Source organism: Talpa europaea, assembly GCF_964194135.1.
Source record: "Talpa europaea genome assembly, chromosome: 7".
Taxonomy (NCBI): domain Eukaryota; kingdom Metazoa; phylum Chordata; class Mammalia; order Eulipotyphla; family Talpidae; genus Talpa; species Talpa europaea.
Genome location: NC_140074.1, coordinates 62665552 through 62681893, shown reverse-complemented (window position 1 = coordinate 62681893; position 16342 = coordinate 62665552). Strand labels below are relative to the sequence as shown.

At 38.9% G+C, this 16342-nt stretch overlaps 1 protein-coding gene across 1 annotated transcript in view; it reads right to left on the bottom strand.

The window, feature by feature from the left end:
* Positions 1-401: 401 nt before the first annotated feature.
* UGCG (UDP-glucose ceramide glucosyltransferase) overlaps positions 402-16342 on the bottom strand; it is a gene marked incomplete at both ends in the record, with an annotated part of 29061 nt that continues 13120 nt past the window's right edge. The window contains 8 exons of the mRNA XM_084236145.1: positions 402-572; positions 1036-1225; positions 2052-2138; positions 3111-3289; positions 5944-6056; positions 7682-7783; positions 8356-8458; positions 9705-9846. Coding sequence (XP_084092271.1) covers positions 402-572; positions 1036-1225; positions 2052-2138; positions 3111-3289; positions 5944-6056; positions 7682-7783; positions 8356-8458; positions 9705-9846 — 1087 coding nt within the window. The remainder of the gene's footprint in view (positions 573-1035; positions 1226-2051; positions 2139-3110; positions 3290-5943; positions 6057-7681; positions 7784-8355; positions 8459-9704; positions 9847-16342) is intronic.

The following is a 16342-nucleotide window of genomic DNA, read 5'->3' as shown; positions in this document are numbered from 1 at the left end:
TGTCATCCTGTATATGATCCAAAAGAGCGTACTCACAAATAAGAAACTTTCTCTACTGAAGGATACTGTCATAGTGTCTGCTGCAGAGCATTTATAGCTATATATATATATTTATTTTTAAAAAAATAAACAAACAACAACAAAAACCAAACCCAGGTTCCTAGAACTGAGTCTCTTGTTTCTCTACTTCCACAAAATAAAGTGTACTATTTGGCCAAGACTACAGATGTGTGTTTTTTTTTTTTTTTCACAGATGCAAGTGCCATGCAAAATAAATTAAAGAACAGATAACAAAACATACATGTGATAAAACTACTGAAGGTAGATCTTTAAAAGCATTTATATAAACATAATTTATAATACTTCTCTTTTTTTCTTTATGTACAGTCACAAAGCTGTAGTTATACATCTAGGATTTCCTCTGCTGTACCTCCACAGCGTAATCTGTAGCGACCAGTTCTCCAGCTTATAGTAGGGTCCCATAATGCCGACAAAAAAATGTATATTGTCATGGACTCACGGATGAACCAAGCGACTGCATAATCAAGTTTTGAAAAACACAGTGTGCCGCCCTAGGAATTAAAAACAAAGAAATTTGATATACTTACTGCCAGACTAAGGACAAGTTAAAAAGTGAAATTCTCCAATTTCACTCTGCTTAAACATACCCTATAAAATCAAGCCTGTTTCTTTAGGTAATTTAACTGCCTTGCTACATGGGTTATGAAAATGTTAGTTATGAGTGAGCAGAAGCAGCATTAAAGTGAATACTATCCTAACATATTATGAGTTTGGATACTAGATTTGCTTGTTATCATTTTTTCTGAGCCTTAAGAAAAGTGATTACATCACCAACTTAAAGTTGAAAATCAAGTCGAGTTTTGTATTCATATTCTGCTAGGAAATTAATGTTCACACTTCACAATAACCTTCAGTGAGAAGCTGAGAAATGGTTCAGATAGATTTTCTTCAATCTTTACTCAATTAAAATATATTTCAGTTCTACCAAGTGACTGCCAATCTTTACCCACATACCTGGACACCCCTGAGTTGAATGTAGTCAAATATAAACCATGCCAGGCAATGACACATGAAAAATACCATAATATCCCATCTAAATACATGGTGGGCTGCCCATCCGATAATTAAACTGGCGACAAAGCATTCTGAAATTGGCTCACAAATTATCGTAGCAGGAAGCATGTTGATCCGCAATTTGGTCCACCTAAAAAAAAAAAAAAGTTCTTTCAATAACAGCTTGGTCTCAAGTCGAGTTAATTTTTTCCCAAAATGATCGGCATTTTAGCTGTTACATAAAGGCCCTTCTCTTTAAGGAGTATTTAATGAAACCTTTTAAAAATGTTTATTTAGCCTATAAAAAGTCTATACATTCATTTGTAGGGAATACACCCTGAGGAATAAAGATTATAAAATCCAAAATGTAGAAAGATAGAAAATGAAGACTGACATGTAACATCTGAGTTGAAAACCTATTTCTCTGAATCATATAGTGATGGGAATCAATGTTACCTCAAATTAATTAAAAATTAAAGAAACTGGCATATAAAAAAATTCAAAGTTTCCACATCTTTGTGTTTTTAAAAACCTTTTGAGGTAACATTGGTCCACAAAAATGCATGATTCAGAGGTACAGGATTCACCCCTCTTCAGGTGTATGATACCACACCACACCCATCATACCACCATCAAAGGACTCTTACTTCCCCACCATGGTCCAGTGGGTTCCCTATCCACACTGCTCTCCATCCTTGCCTTCCAGTAACCTCAACTCTATGCTCAGATTTCAAGGGGTCGTGATTAGTTTGGTTTTGTCTGACCCTCTGTTTATTTTCTTAATGCTTTTATTGTTACATGACAAAGAACATATTTAGAAATTAAATTTATTTTAATACAATAGCCAAACTCTTTTCTGTAACTGAAAAACTGACCTTTAGATTTTTCTTTAACCAAGTTAGCCCATGTAAACATTCCTGCCCACCCCACCCCACCATCCTTTTAACAAAGAATAAAAAGAATGCCAGTTGACCTACCTGATCATTCTGGACTGAAACTGAGAAATTGAGTATGAGCCAGAGTTTTGCATTGCAACTTGAGTCGACATCGCAAACCTCCAGCCTCTGAGAATTAAGACAATTATAAAATGAGCTGTGATGATGAACACACGCAAGTCTGACTGGTTATGCATTTACTCATCACTGTGAAGAGCAAGCAATCTCCTGTGGTTCAGGGCAAGTCGAGTCCTCAGATCGGCACCCCCCCTTAAGGTATACCATCCTTTCCAGATGTTTTAGCTATTACATCGGCCCAGGAGAGTACCAGCCATGAGCTGGAAGAAACTACAACCTGAGTCAAAGGTTAACAAAACACAGGCATGCTGGAAGTACTAAGCAGATAGGGTTCTATATTTATAGTTTAGTCTCTGGTTACTACTTACCTATTCACCTCTGTGAGTAGACAGAAACATATTCAAACACAAGAAGCACAAACACAAAGAAGCATTATGTATCTATCTTGTGGGAGATGGTATGAAACCAGGAACCACAGCAATGGCATCATGAATGAATTTGAAAACCCACTTTAATTTTTAAAATCACATCTTTAGTAAATTATCACACAAGGCAATGTTCCCTTTTAAAAAGTAAATAGGTATCATTTTGGTATAGATGTTAAATCAACCATATGAATCACTGAGTGGTTTTCCAAATGAGCACCAAAAAATCTTCTAACAAATCCCAAAATTTAGAATCTTATTCTTTAGGTTTTTACCTTCTGGCTTATGACTACACTGACACTTTTAATTCTTCTGAAACACATAGAAATTTACATTCATAATAATGAAAATTTACAATCACAGAGAAGTTTTCTTGTAATCACTCCAAACAACATTAATGTGAATAATGTATTCAGGGTATTTATTTGCTGTATTAGTACAAATCTGTGAGTAACAAGAATTATCTTTCTAAAAATGTTAACTTACTCTGTGCTACTTAGCCAGAGATAAAACAAAACAGCCCTTAACCCATGTACTTAAACAGAATAAACCAACAGAAACTACGTCTTAAAAATATAAGCTAATTACATTTACTTACCGGTCAGCTATTGCTTTGGCCATAAAATAATCTTCAGCAATATACTGAGCAAAGGCTATAAGCCCTCCTGCTTGATCTAACACATCCTTTCTCATTAAACAAGACATTCCCGTCACACACTTGAAACCAGTTACATTGGCAGAGATATAGGATCTTGGATGGGAAGTTCCAAAATATACCTGCCCAAGTAAAAACATGTACAATTAGAATTTTATGTTAAATGTAACTCTTTTTCCTAATGAATTTCCTTTAAGTATGATTGAGTGAATAGCCTATTGTTCTTACACTAACCACCTGAATAAAAAGTGGTGCAAAATTGTGTTGATGTATATAGTAGCTGGTCAGTAATTTATCTGACTCCTTTTGTTATTATCTCCATTACAAAAAATATTTACTTCTAGGAAGAAAAAGCATATTCTATTCTCAAATAAATATTATCTACCCTAAATCTGCAAGATTAAAACATTTATCCAAGTAATATTTAATTTGGATGTAAATAAGTTTAAAATATCACTCATTGATATGTAAAATATTAACATATTTTGACAGAAAAAGATGGTTATTACCCAACTTACTAGACACAACCCTATATATTATTTAAATCTTAGAGATGCTGCATTTTTCAATTGAAATAGGGAGCAATGATTGTCCTCAATGGTAGGCACCACATACATACAGTAGAACAAGAGATTTACAAGGGACAAATAAGAATATAATTCGTGCTACCTACTCAATGTCTGAACTTCAAGGAAGCAATGGTGTTTGTGGGGTTCAATTGAACCAAATTTCTAAGATCAGAAGAACACATCCTAATACCAAATGCAATTATTAAGTGAGGCCTTAGGAATTAGGTGGGACTAGAGACTGTAAAGAGGGATCTTGGAATTTCTTCGCAGACTGAAATAACTGCTGTGGTCTATTTCCATTTATTCTTATATATGGCAGAGAGAGACCTCTGGACATTAAACCTCAACACCTGGGAGATGTTTATCATTGATTGATAAACAAACTTGGATCTCCCTAAGACAAAAACACAATGTGGCATGTAAGAATAGGAAGTATTTTATTTTAAAGCAAATACGCAGAGTTTCTTTCACTAAGCAAAAGCTCTGGTGTCTGAGTTGACTAGATTTACGGGCAATATTAAGAGTTCATGGTGGCCTCCCTGGTGGTGCAATGGGTTAAGTCTCAGCATTATTATCAAGCTATCGCCAGCCACGGTCCCCAGCCAGGGAACTAACCCACATGGCGCAGCAGACCTCACCTGTCTCGCCTGCTGCTCCCTTCAGCAGTGCATTTCAGTTAATCTGCCTGATATGCTCCCCACTCTGTCTCTGATGAATCCTCTCACCCCCTGTACCTCTGACCTACACCCCAGTTCTTATATGCACAGATAAATAAATCTTTAAAAAAAAGAAAGAGTTCACCGGTTCAAACTACCAAAGTATAAATGCAAGTTTCAACAATGTCCTTTTTTTTGTTTAAAAAGGGGAAATTAGATTTCTAGGACTTTTTTTTTCAAAAAGATATATGCATACAAGAACTAGGGTACAGGCCAAAGGCGTGGGGGGGGGTGAGAGGATTCACCAGAGGCAGAGTGGGGAACGGAACAGGCAGAATGACTGAAATACACTGCTGAGGGGAGCAGTGGGCAAGACAGGAGAGGTCTGCTGTGCCATGTGGCTATCTCCCTGGCCTGGGATTGAACTCGTGCTGCAGTGGCTACAGACAACTTCATAGGTTGTGTCTTAACCCCTTGCACCACCAGAGAGGCCCAACAATGTACCTTTATACCCTTCAGCTTATAAGTGAAATAGATACTGTGTCAGCCATAAGATTGCAGTTCAAGAGAATATAAATGCAGATATGCAAAAGTATTTAAGGACTGAAATCATACAACCTTCCCTTAGAGCTTTTAACACACGTTTCCTTCTAGGTATATAGTACATACATGTTGATACTGTCTTACAGCTGCTCAAAATTACTTTTATAAAAATGTATTAATGATATGAGGAAAAAGCTTATGAAGTAAACAAAGTGAGATTCTCACTGTTTTAGAATACTATCTCAATTTCCTTTTTTAAAAGGTACATACGGGAAAAAAAGGATCCAAAGTACAAAAATACTAAATAAAAACAAAAAAAACTTAACTTTTTAAAATTATTTGTCAGTTGTTTAAATAACTATATAATTTGGAGAGTACCAATTCATACCTCCACATAAAAACAGAAACTTCGAGTTGGTGGGATTATGGGTGGGTTTTTTTTTTTCACCTTATATTTTCTGATCATTTATAATTTTCTACACACAGTAAATTGAAGAGAAAACATGGAATACGTAAAATAAGTTTCTGAGATAATTACTAGAAATCTGTATTACAAGAAAATCAAATGAATTTTATAGTGACTTTCTTTTTCGTGTATTTGAAAAACTCTAAGATATTTAAAGAATCTCTTCAGATTGTATTTTTGAAACCACTACACAACATGAACTTTTACTAAAGTCAACAGTTTAAAGCTCAACTCTAGAAGTGAGGGTGAGACCCACAGAAAAATGAACCTAACAGTATGTTCCGCAGGTAATGAGACCACACGCCATTTCCATGCTGGTGGCTCACTGCAGCAAGCACAGATGGGAGTGATTCCAGGGGCCCCAGAATTCCCTCACAAATGAAAACAATTACTCTCACCTTGACTATTCCAGAACCCAGCGGGTTAAAACGGACAAGCATAATTTCAGAGAGCTCCTCCCAAACCTTAGGCTTAGAAAAATCTCAAGCTTCTGGGAGGTTAGGTTTCTGCAAACAAGATTTTTTTATGATCACCAGACTTACCTGTTCTAACGTGGCAGCAAAGCCCTGTCTGTCTGCTACATAAGGCAGTCCATGAACTAAGCCTACTTTCTCTGTCATTTGGTTAACCATGTCAGTGAGTGTATCTGGAATTACTGTAATAAAAAAGAAAAAAAAATAGGTTAAGAGCTAGTAAGAAAACATCATTTTTAGTATAATGTTCACTAATAGAAAATATATTGGGTTGTTACTAAATTCTTGCTTAAATAGTATTTTTAAAAACGTTTACATTTGGAACTAATAACATGAATCTCAAAATTGCAAAAAGGCACAATTCTTAAGTTGATGCACTCTGTATATTTTCAGGCTGCTATATAACTAATATGTGCCAGAAGCAGGATATAGTTTGAAAACGTTACCCCATATCAGAACCTCCAAACTAGAATAATAGACAATGTGTCCTAGTAGAAAGGGTAAAGTTTACAGGAACAGAAAACTGTGGCTTTCAGTTCTCCAGCCACAGGAAATGAGCCTCTATTTTCTTAGAAGATGTGATATAGTCTATATAAGAGAACTGCTAAGGGAAATCAAGTGAGATTACACCTGACAGAGATTTGGACAGTAAACGATGTAAGAATGAAGATAATCTTTGATCATCAGGTGATAGACTGTAAGGATCCCGATTAACTAGGTGAGCCATACTTCTATTAATTAAGCTTGAATATAAAACTAATTTAAAATTTTAAATCATTTCCACTTTCAAATAGGAAACATTTTATATCATTTTACATTACTTTTTTTTTTTAAGATTTATTTATGCATACAAGAACTAGGCTACAGATTAGAGGTACAAGAGGGTGAGAGGATTCACCAGAGACAGAGTGGGAAACAGAACAGGCAGGCAGACTGATATACACTGCTGAGGGTAACAGCGGGGAGACAGGAGAGGTGTGCTGTGCCATGTGGGTAGCTCCCTGGCCGGGGCTCGAACTCCTGCTGCAGTGAATGTGGAGACCTTCACAGGGCTGTGCTTAACCCTTGCACCACCAGGGAAGCCCTACTTCACTTTTATTTCTTCCAAGTCTCTGAGAATTAAATCTACTGTCTAAAACAAAGTGTATTTGGACCATAAAAATCCATATCTGGGGCAGTGCTGCTGCATAGGGGACCTCTGGCAATGTGTGAGACATCTGTGATTATCACAATTGCGTCCATTGGTTAGTCGGAGCCCCCACAGGAAGAATTATCCAGCCTCAAATGTCAAAGTGTGTGGCTGAGAAAGCAGAGGTAATCTGAATATAACAGAATATTATAGAACACGGAAACAGTTAAAAATGAAAAGTATAATTTAAGTATATAAAAGGCTTCCTGTTAAAATCATCTTTAAAAGTAATGTATGTATTTCAATAAATGTATGTAGTCTAGTAAAATATGTGTTTCTGTCCCTCTGTGAGGTAGCGGCTTATGTGTGCACACGTGTCATACCAACAAGGGAAAAATTACATGTATGATAAAGCTCAGAGACTGTATAATGGATAATGACTATTTTTAAGAGTTGGAATCTTCTCTTCAGAATGAAAAGATTTTATATATGTAACATTCTGGGCTAACAAAAAAATCAAACCAAAAATATTAATAAGCATAACCTGGCATTATCATGAAATGATAAAATTAATTATTTTATGAACAACAAAAAGGAAGGATAATTGTATTTTCACATTGTTTTTGGCATTTTATCATCAAGTAATAGTTTCATAAAATATTTAAGGAAAAACCTCACCTCTTATTCCACTATCACAAATCCATATAAGATCATACTTTGCAACTTCATATCCTGGCATTAAATTATTAATTTTAGGATTAATGCCAACCTTTTTGCCACCTAAAAATTTAAAGGAAGAGCAATGAAAAATTCATGTAATATTGAAAATATTTTCTATTAAACAGATATATAGTAGAAAAGTATTTGCATAGTTACAATAATTGAACATTTTTTAACATTACTTTTTACATTTTTTATTAGTTATAATAATATAGTTAGAAGAAATTGTTCATCCTCAAAAAGCAACTGCTATCACTTATCTTTGGAAATTTATAACAAATGAATTCTATTGTTCACTCCCTATTATAGTGGATGAAATAAAGGCCACACACAAAAAAATATTAAAGAAACAAATATAATAGACTCTCATGTCTAATGAGCAAAATGATTTGGGGTAATTTTTCTTGTTACTGTTTATTTAAATTTTAAAAACAAAGATGCTTTTTGTTTTCATATAACATATATTTCTTTAAAAAATATAAACTTTCCAATAAATATGTATGAAACAAACATGCTAGTAACTTCAGCAGGTGGCTAATACCTTAATCTACAGATTAATGCAAAGAAGATTACTTATTCTTAATACTTCTCAAGCAAAATGGTTATTATTGTAGAATTTATTTGTTACTTACCTATAAATAATCTAGCATCAACATTTGGATATTTTCCAAGAAGCTTCTTGCATACATCAATGGCTGGATCATCATGATCTTGTACACAAAGGAGGACTTCATACTAGCCAAAGAACACATTTTAGGTTAAATTAACCTCTTTAAAAAAATTATCACTCATTAGTATTGATTGATAGATCAAAAAAGCTTTAAGAAAAACAAACAGTTGTACATACAAAGTTTAAAAGTTAAGAGGATAATGGACCTGTAATGGATGAAGACACTTCAGATTCCAAATGCTTTAACTGAGAGCAGCTTCTCCAGAAAAGAGGACTGTTTATAAGCAGAAGGGATAATGAAGAGACTGACAGAGCCCAAAGTTCTATTACCAGATAGACATAGCCTAGATATTAACCAGGATCTCAAGTCTCTCCATGGCCTTCATCACTAAAGACTTGCTAACTAAATGCTAACCAGGTACCTAGCACTGTAAGACTAATACAGAAAAAGCAAGCTTTCTCTCTAAACTCAGCCTTACCACATGCAACTTCTATAAATTATCTATCAAATTCCATTATGATAAATTTAAAGGGACTGTCTAAATTCTTCATTGAAAAGAACTAACTAACCATAATTTGGCTTAAAAGTCAGATTCCCCAGGGCACTCACCTTGTCTCTTAGCTGCCCTGCAGCCACTTCAGACCACTGGGCATTGCCTTCTCTACCTGTTGTCCACACAGGATTCTCAGGGTCCAAGGCTTTTGTATTCAAACTACCAGGCACCTATCAATGCCTAATGCCAGGGAGTTTACACAAGGATTTCTGTTCTAATGGACATACAGAAAAGAAAACCCCTCCCCCCTTCCTCAAGGTCACTTCTTCCTGTGACCACTACTACTACAGCACAAATGTTATGAGGATGACATCATCACCAACATGCAATGCCTTCACTTGATACAGTCTCATAATTTCTATGTGTTTATCACGAAGAAAAAGGAGGCGGGCAGAGATGGGGTCAGATCTAGTCCATTTCTTTTTTTCTTTTTTTCTTTTTTTAAAGATTTATTTATTTATTTATTTATACAAGCACTGGGTACAGTCAGAAGCGCGGGAGGGCGAGAGAATTCACCAGAGCCAGAGCGGGGAGCAGAGCAGGCAGAAGGACCGAAGTACACTGCTGAGGGGAGCAGCGGGCGGCAGGAGAGGTCTGCGCGCCATGTGGGACCCTCCTCCGGTGGCCGGGGAGCAGCCGGGGATCGAACCGGCGCCGCAGAGGCTACGGGCAGCTTCGCAACCCAGCACTCAACCGCTGCGCCACCAGGGGAAGCCCAGATCTAGTCCATTTCTAATGAGTAAACCACTGTACTTACTTTGGGGTAATCCAGTTCAAAGAATGTTTCCAAGTTGTTGATTAGGTTAGGATCTACTCCTTTCAGCGGTTTTAGAAGAGACACACCCGGGAGCTTGCTATATGGCTGTTTGTCTGTTGCCTTCTTGTTGAGGTGTAATCGGCTAAAAAGCAAAATAAATATAGATTATTTCTGGAGAATATATAAGTTCTAGGTCTATATAAAGTATGTACCAAGCTATCAGTAAATTATTGAATTCTTTTTGTTTTAAATAATTATTTATTTATTTATTTATTTATTTATTTATTTATACAAGCACTGGGTACAGTCAGAAGCGCAGGAGAAAGAATTCACCAGAGCCAGAGCGGCAGACTGGCAGAACAGAACAGGCAGACTGATGAAATACACTGCTGAGGGGAGCAGCGGGTGCGGCAGGAGAGGTCTGCGCACCATGTGGGACCCTTGCCAGTGGCCAGGGATCGAACCGGCGCTGCAGAGGCTGCGGGCAGCTTCGCAGCCCAGCGCTCAACCGCTGCTCAACCGCTACGCCACCAGGGGAGGCCCAGTAAATTATTGAATTCTAATGTAAATTCTTTAAAAAGTTGACATCTTTCAAAGGGGTATGTGAAAATGAAGGAAAGTAGAAATAGGTCAGCCTCTGATTTAGGAAAACCAGAACTAAGCTAATGAACATTCCAGTGAAGGCCAGAATTAAAGACCACTGTTTATTATTCCCAGTGCCTGGAACATTGCCAGATGTTCAAATGAATACAAGGTGAAGAAATGAAGAGCAGAGTAGCCACACATTAATTGTGCTTCTTCCCAATCTGTCATCAAGATGACCTAAGAACTATAACAACTAAGTGGGGGAAATAAGCCTATCTTATCTGTACCAGAACAATATAAAAGAGTATCCAGAAAAACACAAGAAATTTCTGTCACAAACTGCCCCAGTAACACATGATCGAAAGAAGAGTAAGCTGCCCTCATGAGGAAAATAAAGTAGAACAGTAACCACCAGAACTCCCAATACTCACATGTGCAGAGATGGAACGGAAGGAAGTCGAGAGTAAAAAGGAAACCAAAAGAGAAAATCAGCGACAAGAAAAGTGTTAATGACAAAGACAGCCCAGGGCCACCAACCCATAGGGTAAGCTGGCCAAGGTTCTCAGTACTGACCATTCCACAGTGCTGCAGCTCAGGGCTCTTGTGAGGGAAGTCATGCCAATTAGAGGAGAGAGAATGTGCCCCTGTGGGTGCCCCGCTGGGCCAAGAAAAGAGATGCCATTCAGCAGAGTGGTGAAGTTTCAAAAGGAAGCCATCAAAGGCCTCCTCTCTCCTCTTAAGAAAATCTCTAAGCACTCAACAGGAATTAGAGGCTAGTCAATCAGGGGGGCCACCTGCAAGATCTGTTGGGACACTTTAAGATCTCTGAAATCAATGGCATTTTATAATTGCTGGCAGCCTGATGGCCGGCCAGCCAGCCTAACCTAGTAGCATGAAGACTAGCCAGTAAGACCCTCTGGAAGATCAGAAGACACCAGCATCAATGCATCTTAGGTTTGACGAAATACACTATTAATCAGCGAATGACTTCTAGAAGCACACCAATGCCACCATCACAGCAGGTAGCAGAAGGTGCACTCCCCTAACTGAGCAGGGGTGTGCTGCAGGAAACATCTAATGTTAACAGGATAAGATTGTGTGAGCAGCTTCAGAGAAAGAAACAGGTTATAGACAATGGGAAAAACTGTAAACTAACAAGAAATTTAAAGAACAGAGTGGGTATCAATTTTTGCTCCATAGCATCAAATGCCAGAAATGATGCAGCATCTAGAAGCAGTGCAGCTCAGTATGGTCTTGTCCACGAGTTTGCTTTCTTTTCACTTGTCTGTGATTAACAGAAGTTGAGAGAAAGCATTTAGAAATTTGTATAGTAATCTGACATTGCCGTGCTATCCAAGCATGTGATCAGTAATTTATTTTTACGGTAGTTTACCAAACTATCAGTCCATGACACAGGGGGAAGGCTTTAAAGAACTGATCCTTTGCCACAGTTAAGACCCACCCAGTACAGAATATCTAAACTGCTGGGGAGTGGTGGATATTGTTATATTTAGTTGATTGAACTAGTAATATAGCTACAAAGTTTAACTCTCTAAAAACAGTAAGAGGTTCACACAGTCTCCCTGTCACTCCTGCGTGCCATCTACCTTGTTCCTATCACCACTCCCCAAGAATTATTAGTTTCTTGCTTATCCCTCAATGGATTTTTAAACTCTTTTACAAGCTAAAATTTATGACATATATACATATATAGCAATATAAATTCTTACATCTATCATTTCCTCTCCTCCCTTTTAGTACAGGTGTACTAAAAGCATGGTTTTAAATATATAACTGAGCTATTAGGAAAATAAACGAAGGTCTCCTAGGTCAGAAATGAGAAATCTGAGGGGTGAGCTCACGTCACCCTGGGGCCATCTGTTGGTTACTGGTGACCTAAAGATGGTGACAAGTCCAAGACAAGAATCATGGAACATCTGGACTCCCTGAAGGCAAAGTCAAAAAATCTGGGCCAAAAAAGAGGGAAAATTGGAACGCTATCTATCTTGAATTCAGTCCTGAGTGAAATGAAATAAAATGAAGTTGTGTCCATGGGAAAACCTAACCACAAACTACCTGTGCTGCTTGAATTAAGCCCAAGAGACAGAATGAGAGAGCATCACATGTGACCAGGACTATGTGCAAAGAACCATACTATGACTAGAAATGAAAATTTTGATCAATGATTTAGAAGCTCATTAGGCAGTTGACAGAAAAGATTATGCACACAGTTTAAAACCAAATAGTGAAACTGGAATCTAGATTCTTCTAGAAGAAATTACCCAGAAGGCAGCAGAGAGAAAGAATAAGAGGCAGACACTGAAATTATGAGTTTAAGACTCAGAGGACAGAATAAGAAGGGCTAAAATCCAGAGTTATCAGTATGGTCATTAAGCATTATTAAATTGTAAACAAAACAAGAGTGTGAGGTGACAGCCAATTATAGAGAAACCCACTAACACGCTGCCTCTGGGTTTCTTCATTACCCAGACAGAACAAAGGCGAGCCTGCTACGCCACACTAGGCACAGGATTTCTGAAAGGTGCTCACATCCACCCTAGCCTGGAGCAGGTGACTTACTTTCTTCCAGGAGCCCCAGTACCACACTTTCCCAGTTTCAGGTTCTATACTGGAAATCCAGCTTAGCTTGTACATACATCTGGCCTGCAGCCTTGACCTTTTTGTGTGTGGGGGGGGGGGAGGGCGGGGGGGGGAGATACTTCTTAATAATAAGCACACTATAGAGTCACAAAGAAGTGTACACCTCAGTGTATTTCTCAAAGTAAAAACACTCATGGAACCAGTACCCAAAGCAAGAAACAGAGTATTTTGATCAGAAACCATGAAGTCCTTGCCTGTCCCCTCTATTTACTGTTCTCCTGTCCAAGGTAACCACTGTCCTGCCTTCTAATATCACAGACTAATCTTGCCAATTAAAAACTATCATCTAAATGGAATCCCACAGGATAGACTTTTTGGCCTCTTTTACTTCACATGGTTATAAAATTCATCCTTGCTATTACATTAAATTACAGTTCATTGATTCTCATTACAGCATAGTATTCCTTGTATCACTATACCACATTTTATTTGTTTGCTTTCAGTTGATGGATATTGGGTTGTTTCCAGTTTGCACTATTACAATAGTCAGCAGTATTGTCTCTGTCCTTACATATGTTATCAAAAACCCTGGCATCTCCTTTCCAGCCTCCTTAGATTTCAACTTTTGGACAAGGTGAAGAAAGAGTGATTATATCTACTCTTCCATCAGGCAATTAAAAAAAATCAAATAAAATACAGGAAATAAAATCTTTTTAAGATATTGGGATCAAGTAAAGGCAGTGTCCCGAGATGTGGAAAACAAATAAGGTTCATCCTCCAACTGCCCCACCTGCAGGGTCCAGCAAAACAATAACTAAAGAATGCTCTCAATTTAAAAAAAAAAAGCATTAAATAAATGAAGGGCAAATACAAAAGATAAAGAGAGTTCGGAAGATAAGGCTGAGCTAGAGATAAAAATATAGGTGTCATCTAGAGTTTGGGAAACACATTAAAAACTCTCCCAGATAAAAAACATGCCTTTAGCAGGTGGCCTGAATGAATACAAGTAACATTACAGAACCAGCAACACGTGACCTGTGAAGCTGAAAGACAGCCAGGCAGAAAATAAAGTCACAGAAGAATTTCTTGGGCAAGGCTGTTTCCCCTTTGAAAGAACAGCATGAAATGCTGCTGAGAGGGCAAAACAACTGAAATGGCCATGAGAATGTGTACCTAGGACCTCCGAGCACCAAAGGGGTAGACAGATAAAAAGAGGTTAGGAAGTAAAGGAATGTTACAACAGTGAATACACACTAGTTTCTCCCACGATCTGACAGCAAAAGGGCCAAAGAGTGACTAGATAAAGGTTTTTCTGTTTCATTTTTGAAACTTACTTGAGCATACATGGCTAGAGGAAAGGGAGAAAATTGAGCGAGAAAATTAAAAAGAATTAAGAGCATGCTAGGATCTACAGTGCGCCTGCAGGGTAAATGAAGAGTGCTCAGGCTTTTGTGCCATTGGCCTCTGTGGTTATCACCTGCAGCTGTGATTGTACTAATGCAGGACGGGCTTGGGAGTGTGGGTTCAGGGCACACATGCCTGATGGTGGACACCTGGACACCTGGAATATGGTGTGGGCATGCATGAGTGTGTACACCTGAGCCGAGAGGCTGAGCATATAAGGGCAGCGTCACAGAAGACGGTGGGGCTGGCCGAGAACGGTGCAGTGGAGAGCAACTAAGAGAGGAAAGAGAATATAGAGATTTGCAGGGGGTCCCAAGTTGCTGTCTCCTTGCTGGCTTGTTCCCCCCAACCTGTGGGGATGATGCCAAGGGCTCCATGATTTTTTTTTTAATTTTTTTATTTTTTATAGAGGCATGTTTATTTATTTGTTTGTTTTTTGTTTATACATGCACTGGGTACAGTCAGAAGTGCGGGAGGGTGAGAAAATTCACCAGACCAGAGCGGGGAGCAGAGCAGGCAGAAGGACTGAAGTACACTGCTGAGGGGAGCAGCGGGCGGCAGGAGAGGTCTGCACGCCATGCAGGACCCTCCTCCGGTGGCCTGAGAGCAGCCGGGGATCGAACCAGCGCCGCAGAGGCTGCGGGCAGCTTCGCAACCCAGCGCTCAACCGCTGCGCCACCAGGGAGGCCCTCCATGATTCTCTTTTAAGCTGCCTGAACCACCGATGAACCCGCCTTGCCTGGGATGGTTGCAGAACAGTAAGGTAAGAGTTAAAGTAATCTAACCAAAATTGAGGGTAAAATGGTGAAGATTTAAAAGAGGTTCTGCCAGTACTGGATGATGGCGCTAAATCTGGAAACAAAGTCCTGCCAGACACCACTGTAGGCTGGGCTGAGATCTGAGCCCATGAATGTGGAGTGTTATTAACCCACATGACAGTGTGAGTACCCACTGCAGGACTTTGAAAGTTGAGAAGATATAAATCTTGAAATGGATTCAGGATAACAGGGCAGACTAATCTGAGGAAAGGCAAGGGGTAAGATAATGAAGTGATGAATTGTGTATTCTGGGCCAGATGGAGAAGTAAATGAAACCAAGAGGTAGCAGGTGGAGGCCACAACCTCGGATAAATAGCCTATGGCAGTTGTTCTCTATCTTGACTGCACAGGAACATCACCTGGGGAGTTAAAAAAATTCTGATCAATTAAGTCAGCATCTCTAGGGCTGAGAGCATGACAGCAGAGTAATTTTTTTTTTTCCCCTGAAGCCTTCCCAGGGACTCCATAGTGCTGTCCAAGTTGAGACCTGGGAAGACTAGATTTCTATAAGACTTGAAGAGGGCTGAAGCAAAAACCCTTAGAAAGGTCAGCAGTCCCAGGGTAGGCTGCAAACAGGAAGCTTGTGAAGTAATAGTACAAGTGGTCTGAGAACGGGGAAGAGCTGGAGAAGAGAATGAGGGTGATCCTCTCCATAGCAACTTAAATGTAGCCAATTATTCATACCAAGTGGCAAATTCCCATTCAGATACCCTATCCCTATGGGTAACTTCTGTGGTTATTTTTAGGTTAACTCCAGCACACTGGTTTAAGAGTCTGGGCTGGAGACAGACTGCCTGGGTCTCCATACTGATTTCAGTTAACTAGCTGTCTGTCCTTGAGCAAGTTACTTCTTTATCTCAAGAGTGTGGCTGACAGTACCTACCTCATAAAATAGCTCTAAGAGATATGAGATAAAGGTACAAACTAAAAAAATCATTTTTTTTAAAGATTTATTTATGCATACAAGAACTGGGGTGTGAAAAGCGGGGGGTGGGGGGGGTGGGGGGGGTGGAAGAGGATTAACCAGGGAGCGTGGGGAGCAGAACAGGCAGATCTATTGAAATACACTGCTGAGAGGAGCGAGGAGCAAGACAGGAGAGATCTGCTGCACCACGTGGGTGGCCAGGATCCTGGCTGGCCAGGATCAACTTGAAGTCATGCTACAGCGGCTGCTGATAGCTTGATAGCACTGTCTTTAACCCCTGCGCCACCAGGGTGGCCCCAAATCTA